Source organism: Ostrinia nubilalis, chromosome 10 (genome assembly GCF_963855985.1).
Source record: "Ostrinia nubilalis chromosome 10, ilOstNubi1.1, whole genome shotgun sequence".
NCBI lineage: Eukaryota > Metazoa > Arthropoda > Insecta > Lepidoptera > Crambidae > Ostrinia > Ostrinia nubilalis.
The window spans coordinates 15,497,055-15,516,752 of NC_087097.1; the positions used below are offsets into that span (position 1 = coordinate 15,497,055).

Sequence of the window (19,698 nt, forward strand, 5' to 3'; positions counted from 1 at the left end):
CGACTAAGTATAATCGAATAAGAAGTCTGCACCCCTCTATCTGTCAATAATCTATGCTGTGACCTGTCAAATACGATACGCGAAAAATGACAGATGACAGCGTTGGTGCACTGTAAATTTTGTCAATAGTCTAATCGGCAAAAAATTGCTAATTATTTGTTTCTCTGCAAGATTTTATAAGATCGTTATGTTTTCTTAGTTAAATAGCTATCATTACATGTATTTAGGATAGTTTAGTGGCTATGAACTCAGTGTAAACACTGTCTTAAATAACCTCAATATTTTGATGTAAATTGGCTTTGGTGTTATATTAATTTCCCGCGATGAGTGGCGGCAAGGGGTTTGGGTTCGCTGGGTTCACGATGCCCAAGCGGAACCCCTCGAACGTGTCTCTGCACGCTGTTCCTCCGCCGTCGGCTTCTATGCACGCCGTGCCGCCCCCTACAGCGGGGCTATCCAAACAGGGCTACTCGACCATGACTTCTATCACTCAAAACGCCGTCACGGGCAACTGGGGCAGTTTAGGGAAGAAGCGATCTAAAACAGAGGACGAGTAAGTTGGATTTTTATTTTTATGTGTGCAACTTGTGTTTAAAGTAGGATTGTTCAGTTTTGTGCTTGCAAACATGAATACGCTTTAGTATGGGAGGATCTTACTTCTTTAACCTTTCCAAGTAACAAATGCTATCAAACAAATAAGTAAAGTCTGTTATCTCTACCAATACACACAAAAGCTCACAAAGCATCATATAGAACCTGTTTTGTGCAGGTACTTTGATGAAGATGATGAGCCTGCTACTCCAGCGTTAGCATACATACCAGCTCCAGGCAGCCCTTCTTATGAAGCTGCATCCAGTTCCAAGGTATTCACAATTCCATAACTGTTCATATTATAAAATAAACTCAGTTGTGGTGACTGAGTTTGTTCCGGCGTTTCTTCTCAGCACTTGCCATATGTTTGTCTCGAAGCGCTGGTAGGGCCCAAAAGATAAGGAGACATGTAAAGTGCCCCATAAGGGCTACCTTTTTCTTTTTTTATTATTTTCTATTGACGTTCATAAGTGCCACTTGTGGTCTAAACTGAATAAATATTTTTGATTTTGATTTTGATTTTGATTTCAATGGCAAGTAAAAATTTGGGTTGGATTTAGAATCAAGTCGCCTGAATTTGAGGATACTGGATATACATATAGGGGGCTTAAGGGGTGTCGTCTAACACCCCCAAGTGATTTTGGGCGCCATAGTTGACTCCACTTACCCCCCACTCTGCAACCTTTAAAAAAAAAGGTGACTTGATTCTTAATTTTTAGCAAAACATCTGGTAATCTGTGTATTTGTAATCTCAGCCTGACGAGGATGAAGAAGACCCTCTGGACGCCTTCATGGCGGGGCTGGAGCAGCAGGCGGCCAAGGACCTGGTGGCCAGCAAGGAGAACGAGGCCAGCGGCAAGAGCGACAGCGGCCGGGGCACTCGGGGAGACATTGATGAGTTGGACGATGAAGAGAGCTACTACAAGTGAGTCGTATTAATGTTTTTATAATCCTGGATTTATTTACCAGATGGGATCCTTTAGAACATTAAAAAATATTTCAGTGATCATTGAAATTGCAAAATCTGAGACCCAACCCAATTTCTTTAAAAATATAAAAATTAAAATACTATCAAAAAAGAAGTAGTAGGTAATCTTTCTCATTTTCATCTATCTAAGAGCACTTTCACATTTAGGCGTTTTAGCAGCGCGACAGACGCGCTGCCGAAAATTTCATACTATGTGACAGCAGATGCATGCCTTCACATTATAAAAACGCCGCTGCCGCACTGCTGTCGCGCTGCTGTCGCGCTTTAAACGCCCTAATGTGAAAGCGCTCTTTTTGCCTTAAGTTTGGCATATTTCAAACTGTAAAAATGTTGCAGATACATGGAAGAAAACCCTCTCAACACTGGTGATGATGGTTCAGACATAGAAATAGAATATGATGAGGATGGTAACCCCATAGCTCCCCCCAAAAAAAGGTTCATTGACCCACTACCCCCTATAGACCACTCAGAGATAGTGTATGAGCCATTTGAAAAGAACTTCTACACCCCTCATGAGGATATTGAGAAACTTACCCCAGAGCAGGTTGAGGAACTCAAGAAGAATTTGGGAGTGAAGGTAAGTAAGAGCTAAGCTTGACATGGTGTTGTCTTATTAATAGTTTTTTTTTAAATAATTACTCTTAATTAATCTCTATCTATAAAAGCGAAAGGTCACTGACTCTCTCAGTCATCACGAAATCTCTGAAACTACAAGTGCTAGGAGTCTCAAATTTTGCATGGAACTCCCATCTTGAGCACCTACGTTCTAAGACGGGATTTCATGAAACTCCTCCGCTAAGATGGTAAAACGGGATCCACGCGTATGAAGTCGCGGGCGGCCGCTAGTAGTCAAATATTTTGATATACCCTGTTGGGTTTGGGTACCCAACTTGAGTTTAATAAGTTTTAAATATCATGGTTTTAAATATCCAATAGGGACAGAGTCCCCAAGAAGATATTCATTAAATTGAAACCAAGCTCTTTATTGTCAACCTAAGAACTTTATCAATGATTTTAAACAAAGATTATTCACAGAAAAAAGTGTTTATTCGCAGAAATATGCAAACAAAATAATATAATTTTTCTGAATAAAGAAAAATAAAAATAAAATAAAATAAAGCTTAGCACCATTAATGATAAAAATAAATGTGTTTATCTTTTCACTAGATAACTGGCCCAGACCCGCCAAAGCCAGTGAGCAGTTTCGCCCATCTTGGCTTCGACGAGCAACTCATGAAGGCGATCAGGAAGTCTGAATATACGTCACCAACACCTATCCAGGCGGCTGGCGTGCCTGCGGCTTTGTCCGGCAGGGACCTTATAGGTATGAGACATAAGATTCATATTGCTATAAATCATGTCACACTACAATGATCAGGAAGAAGGAATAGTTATCCAATTCTTATAATGACGGTTGTTCGCGGTGTGTTGTGTACTTGTGTTGTGCAGTAGAGATATTAAAGTGTGCACTATGTATTAATATTGGACGGTTTGTAAGCACCATGCATTAGAGGAATTTTGACTTTGTAACATAGGATCATCTTGCAATAACACAGTTTTAGGAAGCCGAAACTCGTGCATAAACTCCTGCGCATTTATTGCGTCGTGTTTTTCTGTAGATACCTTATATGTATAAGGCACAAGAGTTACTTTGAAATGTAGTGTAGTTTAGACAACAAATAGTAATGTAGCAAACGATTCACAACAGCTAAACGCAATCGTAACTATTAGTTGTCACATTCTATTTTAAAATAATAATGCAATCAGCTGAGCACGTGACATGGCAATGAAACAGTCATCAACAGAAAGAAGAAGAAGAATCAGGAATTGATTCTGACTGTCACATTCTGGTTCTAAATCCGAATCAAATCCTTAGGTATTGCTCGCACGGGGTCCGGTAAGACAGCCGCGTTTCTTTGGCCACTTCTCATCCACATTATGGACCAGAAGGAACTGGCGCCGGGAGATGGACCCATAGGTCTAATACTGGCCCCTACCAGGGAATTGGCGCAACAGGTAACCTTATGAAATTGGAAAAAACTTTAAAATTAGCAAGTATAAATTGATTTATAGTGTTTTTAATTAATAGTCATTACATTCACTCTTCTCTTTAATGAGGTGTTAAATTCAGCTGATTTTTAAACTCTGTCATTTATTAAACATATTTTGCATTGATAAATATGTCGTTATACGTGTGCGTAAGCTCATTAGATTGTTGATGAGTTTTCATAAAACATAATATTTAATGACTAAATATTAAAATGCACTTTCTAGATTCAATCAGTAAAAGTTTACTTTAGTAAAATGCATTTTGTTTGTCAGATTTATATGGAAGCCAGAAGATTCGGCAAGGTGTACAACATACGATGTGTGTGTTGTTACGGTGGAGGCTCCAAATGGGAACAAACCAAAGCTTTGGAAGGTGAATTCACTATAATAATATGCTATTTACGGCCGATAAAGTTACAGCGTATATTCTTAACGTTTGGTACAGATCTTTAGGCAATTTCCTTGATATGGTATTATTTTTTGTAGGTGGTGGAGCAGAGATTGTGGTGGGCACGCCTGGGCGCGTCATAGACTTAATCAAATGTAAGGCGACTAACTTGAAGAGAGTCACTTATTTAGTTCTCGATGAAGCCGACAGAATGTTTGACATGGGTTTCGGTAAGTTTTCTATGGCACATATTGTTTATTTAGTAGTAAATCTTTAACATAAACCTTGAATATAGATGACGATTAGGCTGCTACCAACCGGGTGATGTGGGAATCATTAGGGAAGGCCTATGTTCAGCAGTGGACGTCCTGTGGCCGAAATGATGATGATGATAGGTGACGAAACTACATATTATATACGAAGTAAAATGCATTAGATGATTAGATGCGTCATTTGAATTTCAAGTTTAAGTTACACGTTGGGCGCCAAAATTTCAAACTGGTACCCAACGTGTGAGTTCTTGTAATTTGTTGTTTTTTGTGGTTGGTTAAATTATCTACTGGCTTATCGTTTGTGTCCCAAGTTCGTCCAATCTGCGCGCAAGTAAGCTACACGTTTGACGCCAAGTGTATAAGTGGCGCCGAACCCAACGTGCGATTTCCGGTAATTTGTCGTTTATTGTGTTAAAATGAACTTGATTAATGTTATCAACTGGTTTAACCTTTAATGCCAGCCAGAGCCTGAAGTAGGTTCGATTTGCGCGCACGTAAGCTACAGGTTGGGCGCTAAAGTGCATAAGTGGCGCCCAACGTGTGACCTTTTTAATTTGTCGTATCTGGATTATACTGAACTTGTTTAACTATCAACGGACTTATCGTTTTTGGGTTAACATGAAGTTGGTTAATGTTTGTGCTTATCGTTTGTGCTTTTTAGAGTGCGTTAGATCTGCGCGCATGTAAGGCCTTTGTAATTTGTCGTTTTATGGGTTCCACTGAAGTTTTTTTTTATTTTTATTTTTATTTTATTTATTAGGTACACCAACAAAGTCAACAAGTTGAATAATGTTATCAAACGGCATATTTTCTGTGTTCTTTAGAGCCCCAAGTGCGTTCGATCTGCGCGCACGTAAGCTACAGGTTGGGCGCCAAAATTATAAATGGCGCCCAACGTGTGACTAATAATTTTTTTGGGGTTTAAACATGTAGTTGGTCAATGTTTGTTCTTATTTTCTGTGCCCTTTAGAGCCTCAAGTGCGTTCGATCTGCGCGCACGTGCGTCCCGAGCGCCAGGCCCTGTTGTTCTCGGCGACGTTCCCGCGGCGCATCGAGCGGCTGGCGCGCGACGCGCTGCACGACCCCGTGCGCGTGCAGCACGGCGCCGCCGGCGAGGCCAGCGACCTCGTCACGCAGCACGCCAGGTCAGTGACATACTGGCAATGCCACACGTACCGCAAATATTTTATGGCCTGCAATCATTCCTTGGTTTCTGTCTGAAAAACGAAAATAGTTTGGACAAAAAGCCTGTCTCAAGAATGTCCACAACGTCTTTCGTTGCGTATAGTTAAGAACTAGCCCGACAGATTAGCAAGCTGAAGTGGCAATGGGCAGGGCACATAGTAAGCAGAACTGTCGGCCGATGGGGCAGCAAGGTTCAGGAGTGGAGGCCGCGTACCGGAAAACGCAGTGTGGGCACCCACAAGGTGGACCGACGACATCATAAAGGTAGCAGGAAGGCGCTGGACGCAGGCCGCTACCAACCGGGCAACATGGAAATCATTGGGGGAGGCCTATGTTCAGCAGTGGACGTCCTATGGCTGAGATGATGATGATGAGTTGAGAACTGCACGGCGCCGCCAGCGAGGCTAGCGACCTCGTCACGCAGCACGCCAGGTCAGTCCCGGCCCGGTCACGTCACGCAACATGACAGGTCACAGTCCAGACATGCTGGCAACTCCCAAGCGCGCTATACCATTCTCCGAATTCGAACTACAATCACTATTTTGTTTCACTACTGAACAAAAGGATTTCCACAAAAAGTGGTCCCGAGGCCTGCCCTGACCTCTTGGTCGGTGTTGCTACCCAAGAACTTTTCCGCCCTAAAGGCAGTCAATCTCAATTCTACGAGTTATGTGCCCCACCCACAGCCATTATAGTCTACTTCAAATAATTGACATATTCCTACACAGGTTAAATAAATAAATATTTTTTTGTACACAGGATATTCACTAAACCAGAAGACAAATGGACGTGGCTACTTAAGCACTTGGTCGAGTTCCTGTCAGCCGGCAGTGTCCTAATTTTCGTCACAAAAAAGGTATGCTATAATTTTGTTAATTGAGTTTTGCGTCCACCTATTGTTGTTCTATTAGAGCAGTGTTTTTCAACCTCTTTAGGGGAGTCGCGAGAGCTCGTAAAATCAGAGAAGTTTTAAAGCTAAATTTATCTTAAATCTAATTATGCAAATGCATAAATGTTGTATACATTGAAGAATTCGGTCCCTACAACATCTTTGTAAAAGGCATGAAAAAAAAGCGAACGGTCGGAGGGGTCCCAAAATTTTTTTTCATACTAGCTTTCCGCCCGCGTGGAATTTTGTCTGTCACAGAAAAAAAATATCGCGCGCGTATTTGCTCACCGTTTAGACCTACCCTGGACTACGACAAACATTTTAAAATCAAAATCAGCTCAATCGGCCCAGCCGTTCTCGAGTTTTAATCAGACTAACGAACATCAATTCATTTTTATTTATGTAGACTAGGGGGGTCGCGTCATGAAAAAGGTTGAAAAACACTGTATTAGAGAAAAGAAGTAGGAGGGACTGTCTTAATATTTTGACGCTCTGTACCGCGACGTGCAGTACCGATTTTGTGTGATCTTTGGTTTAATTAAATAATTTATTTGTGAAGTATTCTTCGCTATCAAGAATCTCCATCTCAGCACAGAGCTCGCTGCGAGACTGTGCTTGTCTAGTGAGAGACCCGTTTAGTCTATTTGGGACGTGTATAAGTGCCCAGAAAAGGGACTAAGTATGTACTTAATAAAAAAACGTTGCCTTTGAACACAGTTCTACCGATCAAACGTAACTACTAATTTTGTTTGTCACCTGTCATCCGCTTTGCAACGGAGGGAAGTCGAACCTTAATTTCGAATTCCTATGTTCTTCTTATTAATTTCGTTGCGGGTCCAATGACAGTTTAACTTTCCGCCGGGACGAACTTGGCCTTCACTGGTTGGGTTTTTATTGGCGGTCAAGCTGTAGATCCTGGCTACACAGGAGTTGCAGCGGTGGTAACGAGAGGTGGGAATAATCTGTTTTGCTCAAGGTCAGCTGCTAGAGAATGACTTATGGCATTAAGCTCGCCTTTTTGTACGGAACATTCATGAACATGTGTGTGCAATAAATAAATAAATAAATAGACCCGTACTAATGTGTATGTATGTGTAGTTGGAGGCAGAGCAGACGGCAGCGAGTTTGGGGGCGGCGGAGCACGACGCATTACTGTTACATGGAGACATGGAGCAAGCCGACCGCAACCAGGTCATCACGGCCTTCCGCCGCCGCGACAACGATATACTTGTCGCCACCGACGTCGCTGGTGCGTATGACATGCTTCACATCGTAAAAACATGTTTCGTTATCTACCTTCGCTTTTTAAGCGTCTCCACCCAGCCAGGCTAGGATGCACGCCGTGATAAAATCTTATCAATTATTTTAGACGATAAAATGATGCGATAAAAGCTTATCGCGGCGCGCATCCTAGGCCTACTGGTCATCACGGCCTTCCGCCGCCGCGACAACGATATACTCGTCGCCACTGACGTCGCCGGTGCGTATGACATGTTCTACTGCATAATGAATGACATGAGTTTTGTCACCCTTTTTTGTGTGACTGGAAAATACACCCAATGGCCTGGGGGAACCAATGGGTTAATTTATGTGGGACTCTCTCTGTTAGGAGAACAGAGCCTTCCCACTAAAAACCAATCAGGTCCCTCCAGTAGGCCTAAGATGCGAGCCGCGGTAAGCGGTTATCACGCCATTTTATCGATTTTGCCCATACATTTTGACGTCGATAAAAGTTATTACGGCGCGCATCTTAGGCCTACTGGTCTCGCTTAGTGGGGCATGACGAGAGTCAAAAAACCCATGCTACGGCCGCAGCCTCTCCCTTAAATTGTGCGAAAGCTGTCTTCAACTTCAACCAGTTCATCACGGCCTTCCGTTGCCGCGACAACGATATACTCGTCGCCACCGACGTCGCTGGTGCGTTTCTTTTTATGTTTACTGCCTCGTTAGTTTCAGGCAAATGACGTCCACTGCTGGACAAAGGCCTCCTTCAAGGGTTTCCACAACGACCGGTCCTGCGCCACCCGCATCCAGGCACCTCCCGCGACCGTCACCAGATCGTCGGTCCATCTAGTGGGGGGCTTGCCCATACTACGTCTTCCGGCTCTGCTGCCTTCGCTTTTTAGTTGAGTCGTCCACGTGAAGGCCTCTGTCAAGGATTTTCAATTAGGGTTTCCTTGATTGCGAGTTCATACTAGAAAGGACTATTCCTGTCACTTGCTTGTGGTTAAAACAGTGGCGCCAACTGGTGAGCGCTGAAGAAGTAGGATGTAGGCATCACATATTTCTCAATCACCAGTTTGCGTCACGGGCGAGTCATAGGACCTTACTCGACAGTGGCGTCAACCTGGTTTAATTAAGGAATGTTAACTCTTGTCCAAATCCATACTGATTTACGTCCCGTGGCCTAATTCGCGTATTTTAAAACAGTCAAAATGTCGTTGACCTTTAGAAGTCGTCCTATTGAAAAACAGTCCTAAATCCGTATTCACGTGTCATTTTGATAGAACGATTACAATCGGGCATTTCATTTGTGTGAGAAGGACCTATTACATTCTTGAATTTCGAATTTCTCTAGCGCGCGGTCTGGACATCCCACACATCCGCACCGTCATCAACTACACGGTGGCACGTGACATCGACACTCACACGCACCGCGTGGGCCGCGTGGGCCGCGCCGGCGTGCGCGGCGACGCCTACACGCTGCTCGACCGCCACCGCGACCGCGACTTCGCTGGACACTTGCTGCGGAACTTGGAGGGTGCACAGCAGGTAAACCATAGTAGCTACGGTGACTTTAGCAATAGACAGGAGTCACAGTGGCCGCCCACAACACACTGCTAGAATACCTGCGTGGGCCGCGTGGGTCGCGCCGGCGTCCGTATGTAGCCACAGTGGCCACAACAAGAGACAGGGGAGTCACAGTGGCTGCCCACACACTGCTACAGTACCTACAACAGTAACTTCGACATCGATACACATATACACTGCGTGGGCCGCGTGGGTCGCGCCGGCGTGCCTAGTAAGATACAGGGGAGCTATAGTGGCCGCCCACCCACTGCTAGAGTGCCACAGTAACGCTACAGTCGCGCTACTAACGCCCTAATGTGAAAGCGCTCTTAGAGTGGTACAATAACCGCGACATCGACACGCACACGCACCGCGTGGGCCGCGTGGGTCGCGCCGGCGTGCGCGGCGACGCCTACACGCTGCTCGACCGCCACCGCGACCGCGACTTCGCTGGACACTTGCTGAGGAATCTGGAGGGCGCGCAGCAGGTATGTAACCCAGACACAGTGAGACAGGGGAGCCACAGTGGCTGTAGCAAGAGACAGGGGAGCCACAGTGGCTGTAGCAAGAGACAGGGGAGCCACAGTGGCTGTAGCAAGAGACACCCGGAGCCACAGTGGCTGTAGCAAGAGATTGGGGAGCCACAGTGGCTGTAGCAAGAGACAGGGGAGCCACAGTGGCTGTAGCAAGAGACAGGGGAGCCACAGTGGCTGTAGCAAGAGACAGAGGAGCCACAGTGGCCGTAGCAAGACACACACTGCTAGAGTGCCACAGTAACCGCGACATCGACACGCACACGCACCGCGTGGGCCGCGTGGGCCGCGCCGGCGTGCGCGGCGACGCCTACACGCTGCTCGACCGCCACCGCGACCGCGACTTCGCCGGGCATTTGCTGCGGAACTTGGAGGCCGCACAGCAGGTAAACCACACTGTAGCAAGAGACAAGGAAGCCACAGTGGCCGCCCAGACACTGCTAGAGTACCTACCACAGTAACTTCGAGATCGATATACATATACACTGCGTGGGCCGCGTGGGTCGCGCCGGCGTCCGTATGTAGCCACAGTGGCCATAGCAAGAGACAGGGGAGCCACAGAGACCGCCCACACAATGTTAGTGTCGTAGTAACCTCGACATCGATACGCACACGCACCGCGTGGGCCGCGTGGGCCGCGCCGGCGTGCGCGGCGACGCCTACACGCTGCTCGACCGCCACCGCGACCGCGACTTTGCTGGACATTTGCTGCGGAACTTGGAGGGCGCACAGCAGGTAAACCATAGTAGCTACGGTGACTGTAGCAATAGACAGGAGTCACAGTGGCCGCCCACAACACACTGCTAGAATACCTGCGTGGGCCGCGTGGGTCACGCCGGCGTCCGTATGTAGCCACAGTGGCCACAACAAGAGACAGGGGAGTCACAGTGGCCGCCCACTCACTGCTAGAGTACCTACCACAGTAACTTCGACTTCGATACACATATACACTGCGTGGGCCGCGTGGGTCGCGCCGGCGTGCCTAGTAAGATACAGGGGAGCTATACCACACACTGCTAAAGTGCCACAGTAACGCTGCAGTCGCGCTACTAACGCCCTAATGTGAAAGCGCTCTTAGAGTGACGCAGTAACCTCGACATGATACTCACACGCACCGCGTGGGCCGCGTGGGCCGCGCCGGCGTGCGCGGCGACGCCTACACGCTGCTCGACCGCCACCGCGACCGCGACTTCGCTGGACATTTGCTGAGGAACTTGGAGGGCGCGCAGCAGGTAAACCATAGTAGCTACGGTGACTGTAGCAATAAACAGGAGTAACAGTGGCCGTCCACAACACACTGCTAGAATACGTGGGTCGCGCCGGTGTCCGTATGTAGCCACAGTGGCTGTAGCAAGAGACAGGGGAGCCACAGTGGCTGCCCACACACTGTTAGTGCCACAGTAACCTCGACATGATACTCACACGCACCGCGTGGGCCGCGTGGGTCGCGCCACAGTGGCTGTAGCAAGAGACAAGGGAGCCACAGTGGCCGCCGACACACTGCTAGAGTACCTACCACAGTAACTTCGACATCGATACTCACACGCACCGCGTGAGCCGCGTGGGACCGCCACCGCGACCGCGACTTCGCCGGGCACTTGCTGCGGAACTTGGAGGGCGTACAGCAGGTAAAAAGCCGCAGTGGCCGCCACATCGCCGCCCCTTACACACTACTAAAGTGTTATAGTGGCCGCCCACACACTGCTAGTGTACCTACCTCAGTAACTTCGACATCGATACACATATACACCGCGTGGGCCGCGCCGGCGTGCGCGGCGACGCCTACACGCTGCTCGACCGCCACCGCGACCGCGACTTCGCTGTACACCTGCTGCGGAATTTGGAGGGCGCGCAGCAGGTATGTAACCTAGACACTGGCTGTAGCTAGATTCAGGGGAGCCACAGTGGCTTTCTACACGCTGTTCTACCGCCACCGCGACCGCGACTTTGCTGGTCATTTGCTGAGGAATCTGGAAAGCGCGCAGCAGGTATGAAGCCACAGTGGCTGCCCCATCGCCACCGTCCCCGACTATACGCTGCTAGAGCGCCTCATTGGCCGTCCTACTCGCTACTAGAGTGTTGCAGTAGCCACCTACACGCTGCTCGATCGCCACCGCGACCGCGACTTCGCTGGGCACTTGCTGCGGAATCTGGAGGGCGCGCAGCAGGTAAGCCACAGTGGCCACAGCATGAGGCTCGGGAGCCCGTAAAAGCGGCTTTGCCGGCCACCACTAGTCCAGTTTACAGGTCACCCAGTGATTTCGTGTGATTTGGTGTTAACTACTTCGATAGCTTATCCGAATATGAGTTCCCCAGTGTCGTCCAGGCACAACACAATCAACAAAACACAGAAAAAAACGAACAGATACCTTGTCTGCCGCCGCGCTGCTGCTGGTAGGTACTCTGTAGGACGGCGCCGGCCGGTGGTTAAGGCTTCGCCCGGTGTCTTCGGTGGTTCACTTGAGTCACTAACTTCAAGCAAAGTACGGTGGAGGCCTCACACACAAAACATTTCCAAAAGGTCACCAAATTTCACATTTCCGTTGGAGCACACAATAAGCGTGGCACTCGCGATGCCGGCCCAAACGCGAGAGAGCGCGTTGCGTAGTTTTCGTTCGTTTGCCGTCGTGGAGCGCGGCGCTGCTGTAGTCGCGCGCGCTCGCCGTGTAAGTTTTGGCGGGACGGAGTTGGCGGCAGATTTAAATAGGTCCCGCGCAATACCGTGCTCATTGAAAGCATGTGTGCCTGAACATTTGGTATGAAATCATCATTTCAAAGACATCTCTAACATATGATCGATAGTTCTTTCTTTACGATGTACACCAGTGTCATTTATGACCGTGACAATATTGAGACCAAAAATTCTGTTGAAAACTATTTTCGTAAAATATATTTTTAAGTATAAAGTTTGCATTTATAGTGCCGCCGAGTTGTAAACCAAATAAAAGATTTCTTTCTTTAATGTATTCTAGGAGGTGCCAGAAGAACTCTTAAACCTGGCGATGCAGTCAGCATGGTTCCGCAAGTCGCGTTTCAAGAAGGGCAAGGGCAAGAACCTCAACGTCGGCGGCTGCGGCCTAGGGTGAGTTGGGTTATGATGACGTCATCTGTTATGTCAGTGAAGGTATCATGACAATTCAACCCACGAGAGAACTCGACCAGGACCGCTCAATCCCATCAACGTGAGCTCATGACTACTCGACTCCACCTTACGATTACTAGACCTCTGACAAATCAACACCCAACTAAAAATGTCAGGGCAATCCCCCCAAAATACCTCGGGGTTTTTATTTTAGTCGAGCAGTCGGCTGCTAGACCCCGATTGCTCAATTAGAAAACTCAATCCCATCTATTTACTCTGTCAATAAACACAATTTATGGTATTTAAACTGAATCCATATGAGTTACTGCCTTCAAGCTGAAGGCTCTATCACCTTCAAGCCGGCCGTTTGGTCTTATGTCGGCCGTTTGGTGTAGTGGTTCGAAACGGACTACTATTCTGGAGGTTGCGGGTTCGATTCCCGCACAATACAAACATTTGTGTGAACATATTTGTTTGTATTGGACTGGGTGTTTTCTATGTAAAAAAGGATGTATTTACAAAAAAAAAAGTATTTAAGTATGTTTATATCCGTAGTCTAGTACCCATAGTACAAGCTTTGCTTGCTTAGTTTGGGACTAGAAGCGCAGTGTAAAATGTCCAAGGATATTTATTATTATTATTTATTAAGCTGAAGGCTGTATATTACCTTGCAGCTGAAGGCAGTAACGCAGGCAGACTGATATGACCAAAGTTATGACACTTCGTAGGTACAAAGAGCGGCCAGGCCTGCCGCAGCACAACGACGACGCGCCCAGCGCGCCCGCCGGGGGGCCCGCCGAGCGGCCCGCCGGGGGGCCTGCTACCGATCGCCTGGCCTCGCTCAAGCAGGCCTTCCGCTCGCAGTATAACCAGGTAAGACTGTTGTTAGACCAACGTACAACACTAACGCGCGTTCGTTCGTTCGTTTCAGCCGAAAGACGTCCACTGCTGGACAAAGGCCTCCCCCAAGGATTTCCACAAAGACCGGTCCTGCACCGCTCGCATCCAGGCACCTCCTGCGACCCTCACCAGATCGTCGGTCCATCTAGTGCAGCGGTTCCCAAACTTGTTTTGTCTACTGCCCACTTTGAGAATATTTTTTTTAGCGCCCCCATTTGTAGTCGAGAGTCGAGTGCTCAGTTGGTGCCTAAGAGACCTCCTAGTAAATGACACCTCCCAAGCCTCTACACAACGTCCCGATTTTTTTTCTGGGTCTCTTACCGCCCCCCTTTAAGCCTGCAGCGCCCACAAGGGGGCGTTATCGCCCACTTTGGGAAAGACTGATCTAGGGGGAGGCCTGCCCACGCTACGTCTTCCGGCTCGTGGTCGCCACTCTAGAACTTTCCTGCCCCAGCGGCAACGCCCGTATTCACAAACATTACTATGAGATCTCACAGTGCACACACAGGGTGACACACGAACAAATCACAGAGCTCTATTCAACGCTGTGCGTTCGATTTGCTGCTTCACTTAAGCAAGCATCGTTTGTGAATACGGGTGAGAGTGATGACGCGGGGAGGGGTTCTGTGGGTCTAGACAAAGTGCAAATTATAATCGCAAACCAGTCGATAAGTGGTCGAAAAGCCCCTTTTCAACCGACTTCAAAAAAGGAGGAGGTTCTCAATTCGACCCGTATGTTTTTTTTTTTTTTTCTATGTTTGTTACGCGATAACTCCGCCAATTATGAACCGATTTGAACAAATCTTTTTTCGGCGTATAGGTAATACCTCAAGGGTGGTCCCATTTAAATTTAATAATAGAAAAAACAACCCCCAAGGGTGGAAAATTGGGGATGAACTTTTTTATACGCAATATCTCCGCCGATTATAAATCAATTTGAACGATTATTGTTTTGTTGAATAGGTATTATCAAAAGGGTGGTTTTTATGCGAATTTGAAGAAAATATTTCACCCCCAAGGGTGGAAAATTGGGGATGAACTTTTTTATACGCAATGTTTTTAATTTTTAGTTTTTTTTTGTGTTCACGCATTTCAAGTCGGTTTTATTTTTTTTAAAAGTTATTTGTATGGAGTTTTGACGGATTCGATTTTCGATTCGATCAAAAAGTGCGTTTTGTCTAGGGGGGCTGCGTTATTATGACAGAGACGACGCAGAATGTCGAAGGTGACAGCTGTCAGTTCAACTGACATACCATTCACAACATAATAACGTGAAACGTAAATGAATATGTAATGTTATTGTGGAAATAAAATACTGCGGCAAATTAAAAAAAAATCAATTGGGCCACGGCTTATACTGAGTGGGGTTCCGGTGCAGTGTGAATCCTGATTGTGACTAAAGCCCGGTCTCTAAGGACGTAGAATTTTGTTAATGACCCCAAGCTACCCACCCTTATCGCTCGCGCGTAATTATGTTGCTGTTGCGCTCCCACACTCACTGCGGCAGCGCCGGCAGCCCGTCGCACAGTCGCGACAGCAATATAGAATAGAATAGAAAGTATTTTATTTATTTATTTTATTTTATATTATTTGTTTAACAATGTTTCAACAGCATTAAATTGTACATAAATGTGCAGGAAGATACAACTTGAACATAAGCCAATTAAAGAAACACATTCTATTACTAAAACATTTTTAAATAAGTTAACGTGGGTAGGTAGGTGAACACTAAAACAATTCAAAACTAAGTAAGCAAATTACATGTGAACTGGGTATTTATTTGTCTCAAAACAGGTTTCATATAATTACGCGCGAGCGATAAGGATGGGTAGCTTGAGGTCATTGGTCAAAATTATACGTGCTCGGCGACCACACTGTAGCTGGCACTGCTTAGTTCACTCTTGTTTTTCTTTATTATTATTATGTGCCACTGTTATGTAATTGCCTGTGTTTGTGTGATGTCCATTGTAATAAATGTATTTCTTTCTTTATATGCTCTTTCGTCTCCAGTTCACGGCGTCGTCCGACCACTCGTGGGAGCAGACGCTGCAGTCGATCCAGCCCGGGGTCAACGCCCCCGCCGCGCCCGACGACCGCGCCGAGCGCGTGCGCAAGAGTGGCAAGCGCAGCCGCTGGGAATAGATATAGCACACCAAGTCACAATTTTTTGTTTTGGACTTTATCATTAGGCAATAAAGTTTAATATATTTGGTAATTATTGCTTGGATGGTGAACCGGCTGTGTGATTCAGTTGTCTTCTTGAGCGAGCGCGTGCGTAAGAGCGGCAAGCGCAGCCGCTGGGAATAGATATAGCACACCAAGTCGCAATGTTTCATTGATTTTGAACTATAATTACTAGGCAATAAAGTTGAAAATTGTGTGTCAACCCGCCGCGCGATTCAGTTGTCACCCTAAGCGTGTGAGACCACAAGAGCGGCAAGCGCAGCCGCTGGGAATAGTCGCATTAAAGGCATGATACGGCACAATTTGTAATTATTTTGGACCTTATCATTAGGCAATAAAGTTGAAAATTGTGTGTTAACCCGTCGCGTCATTTATGCGCAAGAGTGGCAAGCGCAGCCGCTGGGAATAGATATAGCACACCAAGTCACGATGTTTTGTTTTGGACTTTATCAGTAGGCAATAAAGTTTAAAATTGCTTATTTAACCCGTCGCGTGATTCAGTTGTTTCTTGAGCGCGTGCGCAAGAGCGGAAAGCGCAGCCGCTGGGAATAGATATAGCACAAGTCACAATTTTTTGTTTTGGACTTTATCGCGCACTTAGTCGCGTGATTCAGTTGTCTCCCTGAGCGACCGAGTCCGCCACAACAGACAGGCGTCAAGTCACAATATTTCATTGTTTTGGACATTATCATTAGGCAATAAAGTTTAATATATTTGGTAATTATTGCTTGGTTGGTATACCCGCCGTGTGATTCAGTTGTCTTCTTGAGCGAGCGCGTCCGCAAGAGCGGCAAGCGCAGCCGCTGGGAATAGATATAGCATAACAAGTCACAATGTTTTGTTTTGAACTTTATCATTAGGCAATAAAGGTGAAAATTGTGTGTTAACCCGTCGCGTCATTCAGTTGTTACCCTGAGCACCCCTAAGCGAGCGCATGCGCAAGAGCGCGTTATTAGTGAAAACCCTAGTAATAATAAAAGTTAAACGTCAAAGTAAATTCAGGGATATTTTTTATTTAGATCACGTGATAGTCGTATTGCGCGCGAAATATTGGCGGGTGCAGTGCGCTTATTTTTTTTTTTTTTTTGTGACAAGAAGCAAACGAGCAGACGGATCACAGACAGCTTAGCACAATTACAATAAATAGTGTATTGCACTAGGGCTTTTGTTTCGCAAAAGGACGCCGATACGATAAGTAAATTGTGAACTTTTTGAACCTTATGGTGTGGACATAAAGTCTGAAATCCATAAGAATTTTTTCATATTGTGGCAGGTTATACTCGTTCATCGATCAATATTATCATAGTGCTAAGGTTGCACTTAGAATAATGTACTGTGAGCTAAGTAAATCTATATCAATGATATTATTCCTGTGCTAAAATATTAAAATAATGCGATGATAGTTCGGATAGTTAATTGTCAATGTCTATAGTGACAGCGAGTCCTTTTTGTTTTTTATAATATTAAGCGTTTTTATTAATTTGTATAAATGATGTTAAGTGTGTATAAAAGATGTCTGGTTTTACATGTTGTTTGCTTAAATGATAACTTATTTAAGACACAGATTGTATCACTGTTTTACCTATTGAACTTTTCTGTCAAACTTAAATAGCTATGTAAAGAAGTACACAAAACGGAGTGAAAACAAATATGTGTGGAATTTGTGTGTCATTCGCCGAGGTTGGTGTGGAGCTTAAAACAAGGCGTGGTTACTGCCAGAGAATACATTTTTGACTTGTATGTATTTCGCTCACTTTAAAAAATGAGGGTTATCGTATTTGCGCTCATCAGTTGGCGCCACTAGCGAGTAAAGTCACTCATCCGCCAGTAGCTATTACAGTGGCGCCTATTGGTTAACAATCATGCGATAGGAGAGGTAACGTATGTATTTTCAATCATCAGTTGGCGCCACTAGCGAGCAAGCTCCACTCATCCGCTAGTAGCTATTACAGTGGCGCCAACTGGAGCATGATCATACGATAGAAGGAAATTGAAGAAATATCGTATTTCCAATCGATAGTTGGTGCAACTGGCCAGTAAAGTTCACCTTATTCGCTAGTGGTAATATAGTGGCGCCAACTGCTGCACGATCATACGATAGAAGGTATATCGTATTTTTAATCGCCAATTGGCGCCAAATAAGGTAGCCCTGATAGATTGGTAAATACGTTCACTCAGTTTCACGCCTTGCCTTGAAACCCCTGCCAATTTTTTTCATACCGTGGCATTAGTTTTATGTGAATTATAAAAGATAATATACATAGATCTTGTTAATAGGCTATGTGATCAGCTAGTTTGAACTCTAGAATTTTTTAAAAATATTAATAACACATCAGATTCTGTTTAATGACGTCAATATCAACATTCAACATGACGTCTCTGAGTGTCGCCTGTCAACTGGCATAGATTTATACATGTCAAATGTCAGTATGACGTAATATTGCTGTAGGGCGTGCATATAAAGTATTAAAATATGAATTTAAGTCATACTTTCAGTAAATAATGAATGAGTCGTATAGCCTATTAAAATAAAGCAAAAACAATCACGTTAACATTTTATTTTTATATTTAAATGTCAAATATACTAGAGTTGTACGAGTAAATAGATATAAAACACGTTTGTTCGAAGCAATAATATTGTAAAATACACTATTTTTCCTACACCAACGAATGAAATCCTTTTATACAATACCGCTAAGGTATTTTGTTAGTGCCCCGTAGCTAGTAACTCATACAATTTGACTGTCTTATGTAAAGTCAGTGCCAATAGAATTTGCCAATCTTATAAATAACATCCCTATTCAATATTATAAATGCGAAAGTAACTGCTTGTCTGTGTCGCTTTCACGCCTAAACCACTGAACCGATTTCGATGAAATTTGTCATAGAGATGGTGAATCCTGGTAAAGGACAGACGTTAGATTTTATCCCGGTTTTTGAAAAAAAATCATGTGGGCAAAGCCGCGGGCGGAAAGCTAGTATATTATAAAATCTACTAAAACAGATATGTGCAGATAGCGTACATAATTTTGGGCAAACGCTGAAACGCATCCCAAGTTAAAATGAAGTAGGACTTGCCTTGTCTTGAAAGAAATAAAGGAAGGAAAGAAAGAGACAAAACAACCGCTCATTGCTATGTTAGTCGGCCCTATCCGATTACAAGATTGCCAGATTCTATCAGGGTTCTGTACAGTGTGTCAAATACCGAGTGGTTATTTAAAATCTTTGTTTGAAATGGAGTGAACGATTGTATGTAAATTAATTCATATAATCTGTAAATAGAAATAAATTATATTTAAGGTTATTCTGTGTTTTTTTTTATCACACAACCTTTAAAACGTGAGGGAATTTATCGAACGCGCCAGCCTGCCAAAGATTAACTTTTATGTTTAACTACACGCCACATAAAAAAGTTTCCAGTTGAGGCAAGCATGATACTTGACACGACACTTGATGCAAAACTCTAATAATAGACAAAAGAATTCGTTGAAACATAACACACAATCAATCTCCAGTCACTGAAATATTAGAAAGAAGGAAAAACATTTACAGAACATCACACAAAAAAATTGCGGGTTACGACTTTACGATGCCTATAATCGTTCGCAATCAACCGCGATTGTAAACGATTACTGCCGTGGAATCGAATGATCATTCGATATGAAGCGCGTTAACTGCCACTCCACACGGCACACTCCGATTGAGTTGTGAACTGAATTAAGAGCTTTCATGAAACTGGTGGACGTAGCCATTTTCGTGATTGCTATTGCGAATAGTCTGATGTCGACTGTAACTTATGAAGTAGGTACAGCTTTTGCCCGCTGCTGTCGTGCGTTCTAAGATCAGA

The 19,698-nt window shown here is 45.1% G+C and overlaps 1 protein-coding gene across 1 annotated transcript; it reads left to right on the top strand.

Annotated features, from left to right (window-relative positions):
- The first annotated feature begins 94 nt into the window (after positions 1-94).
- LOC135075344 (ATP-dependent RNA helicase DDX42) lies at positions 95-19,155 on the top strand. The gene is made up of 16 exons (XM_063969778.1): positions 95-553; positions 770-863; positions 1,347-1,516; positions 1,916-2,156; positions 2,747-2,903; positions 3,456-3,595; positions 3,902-4,001; positions 4,115-4,246; positions 5,259-5,433; positions 6,233-6,329; positions 7,461-7,611; positions 8,941-9,134; positions 12,658-12,767; positions 13,496-13,640; positions 15,678-15,856; positions 16,183-19,155. Exons 1-15 carry the CDS (start codon positions 324-326, stop codon positions 15,807-15,809), a joined length of 2,268 nt encoding a protein of 755 aa, XP_063825848.1. The 5' UTR covers positions 95-323; the 3' UTR covers positions 15,810-15,856; positions 16,183-19,155.
- The last annotated feature ends 543 nt before the right edge of the window (positions 19,156-19,698 follow it).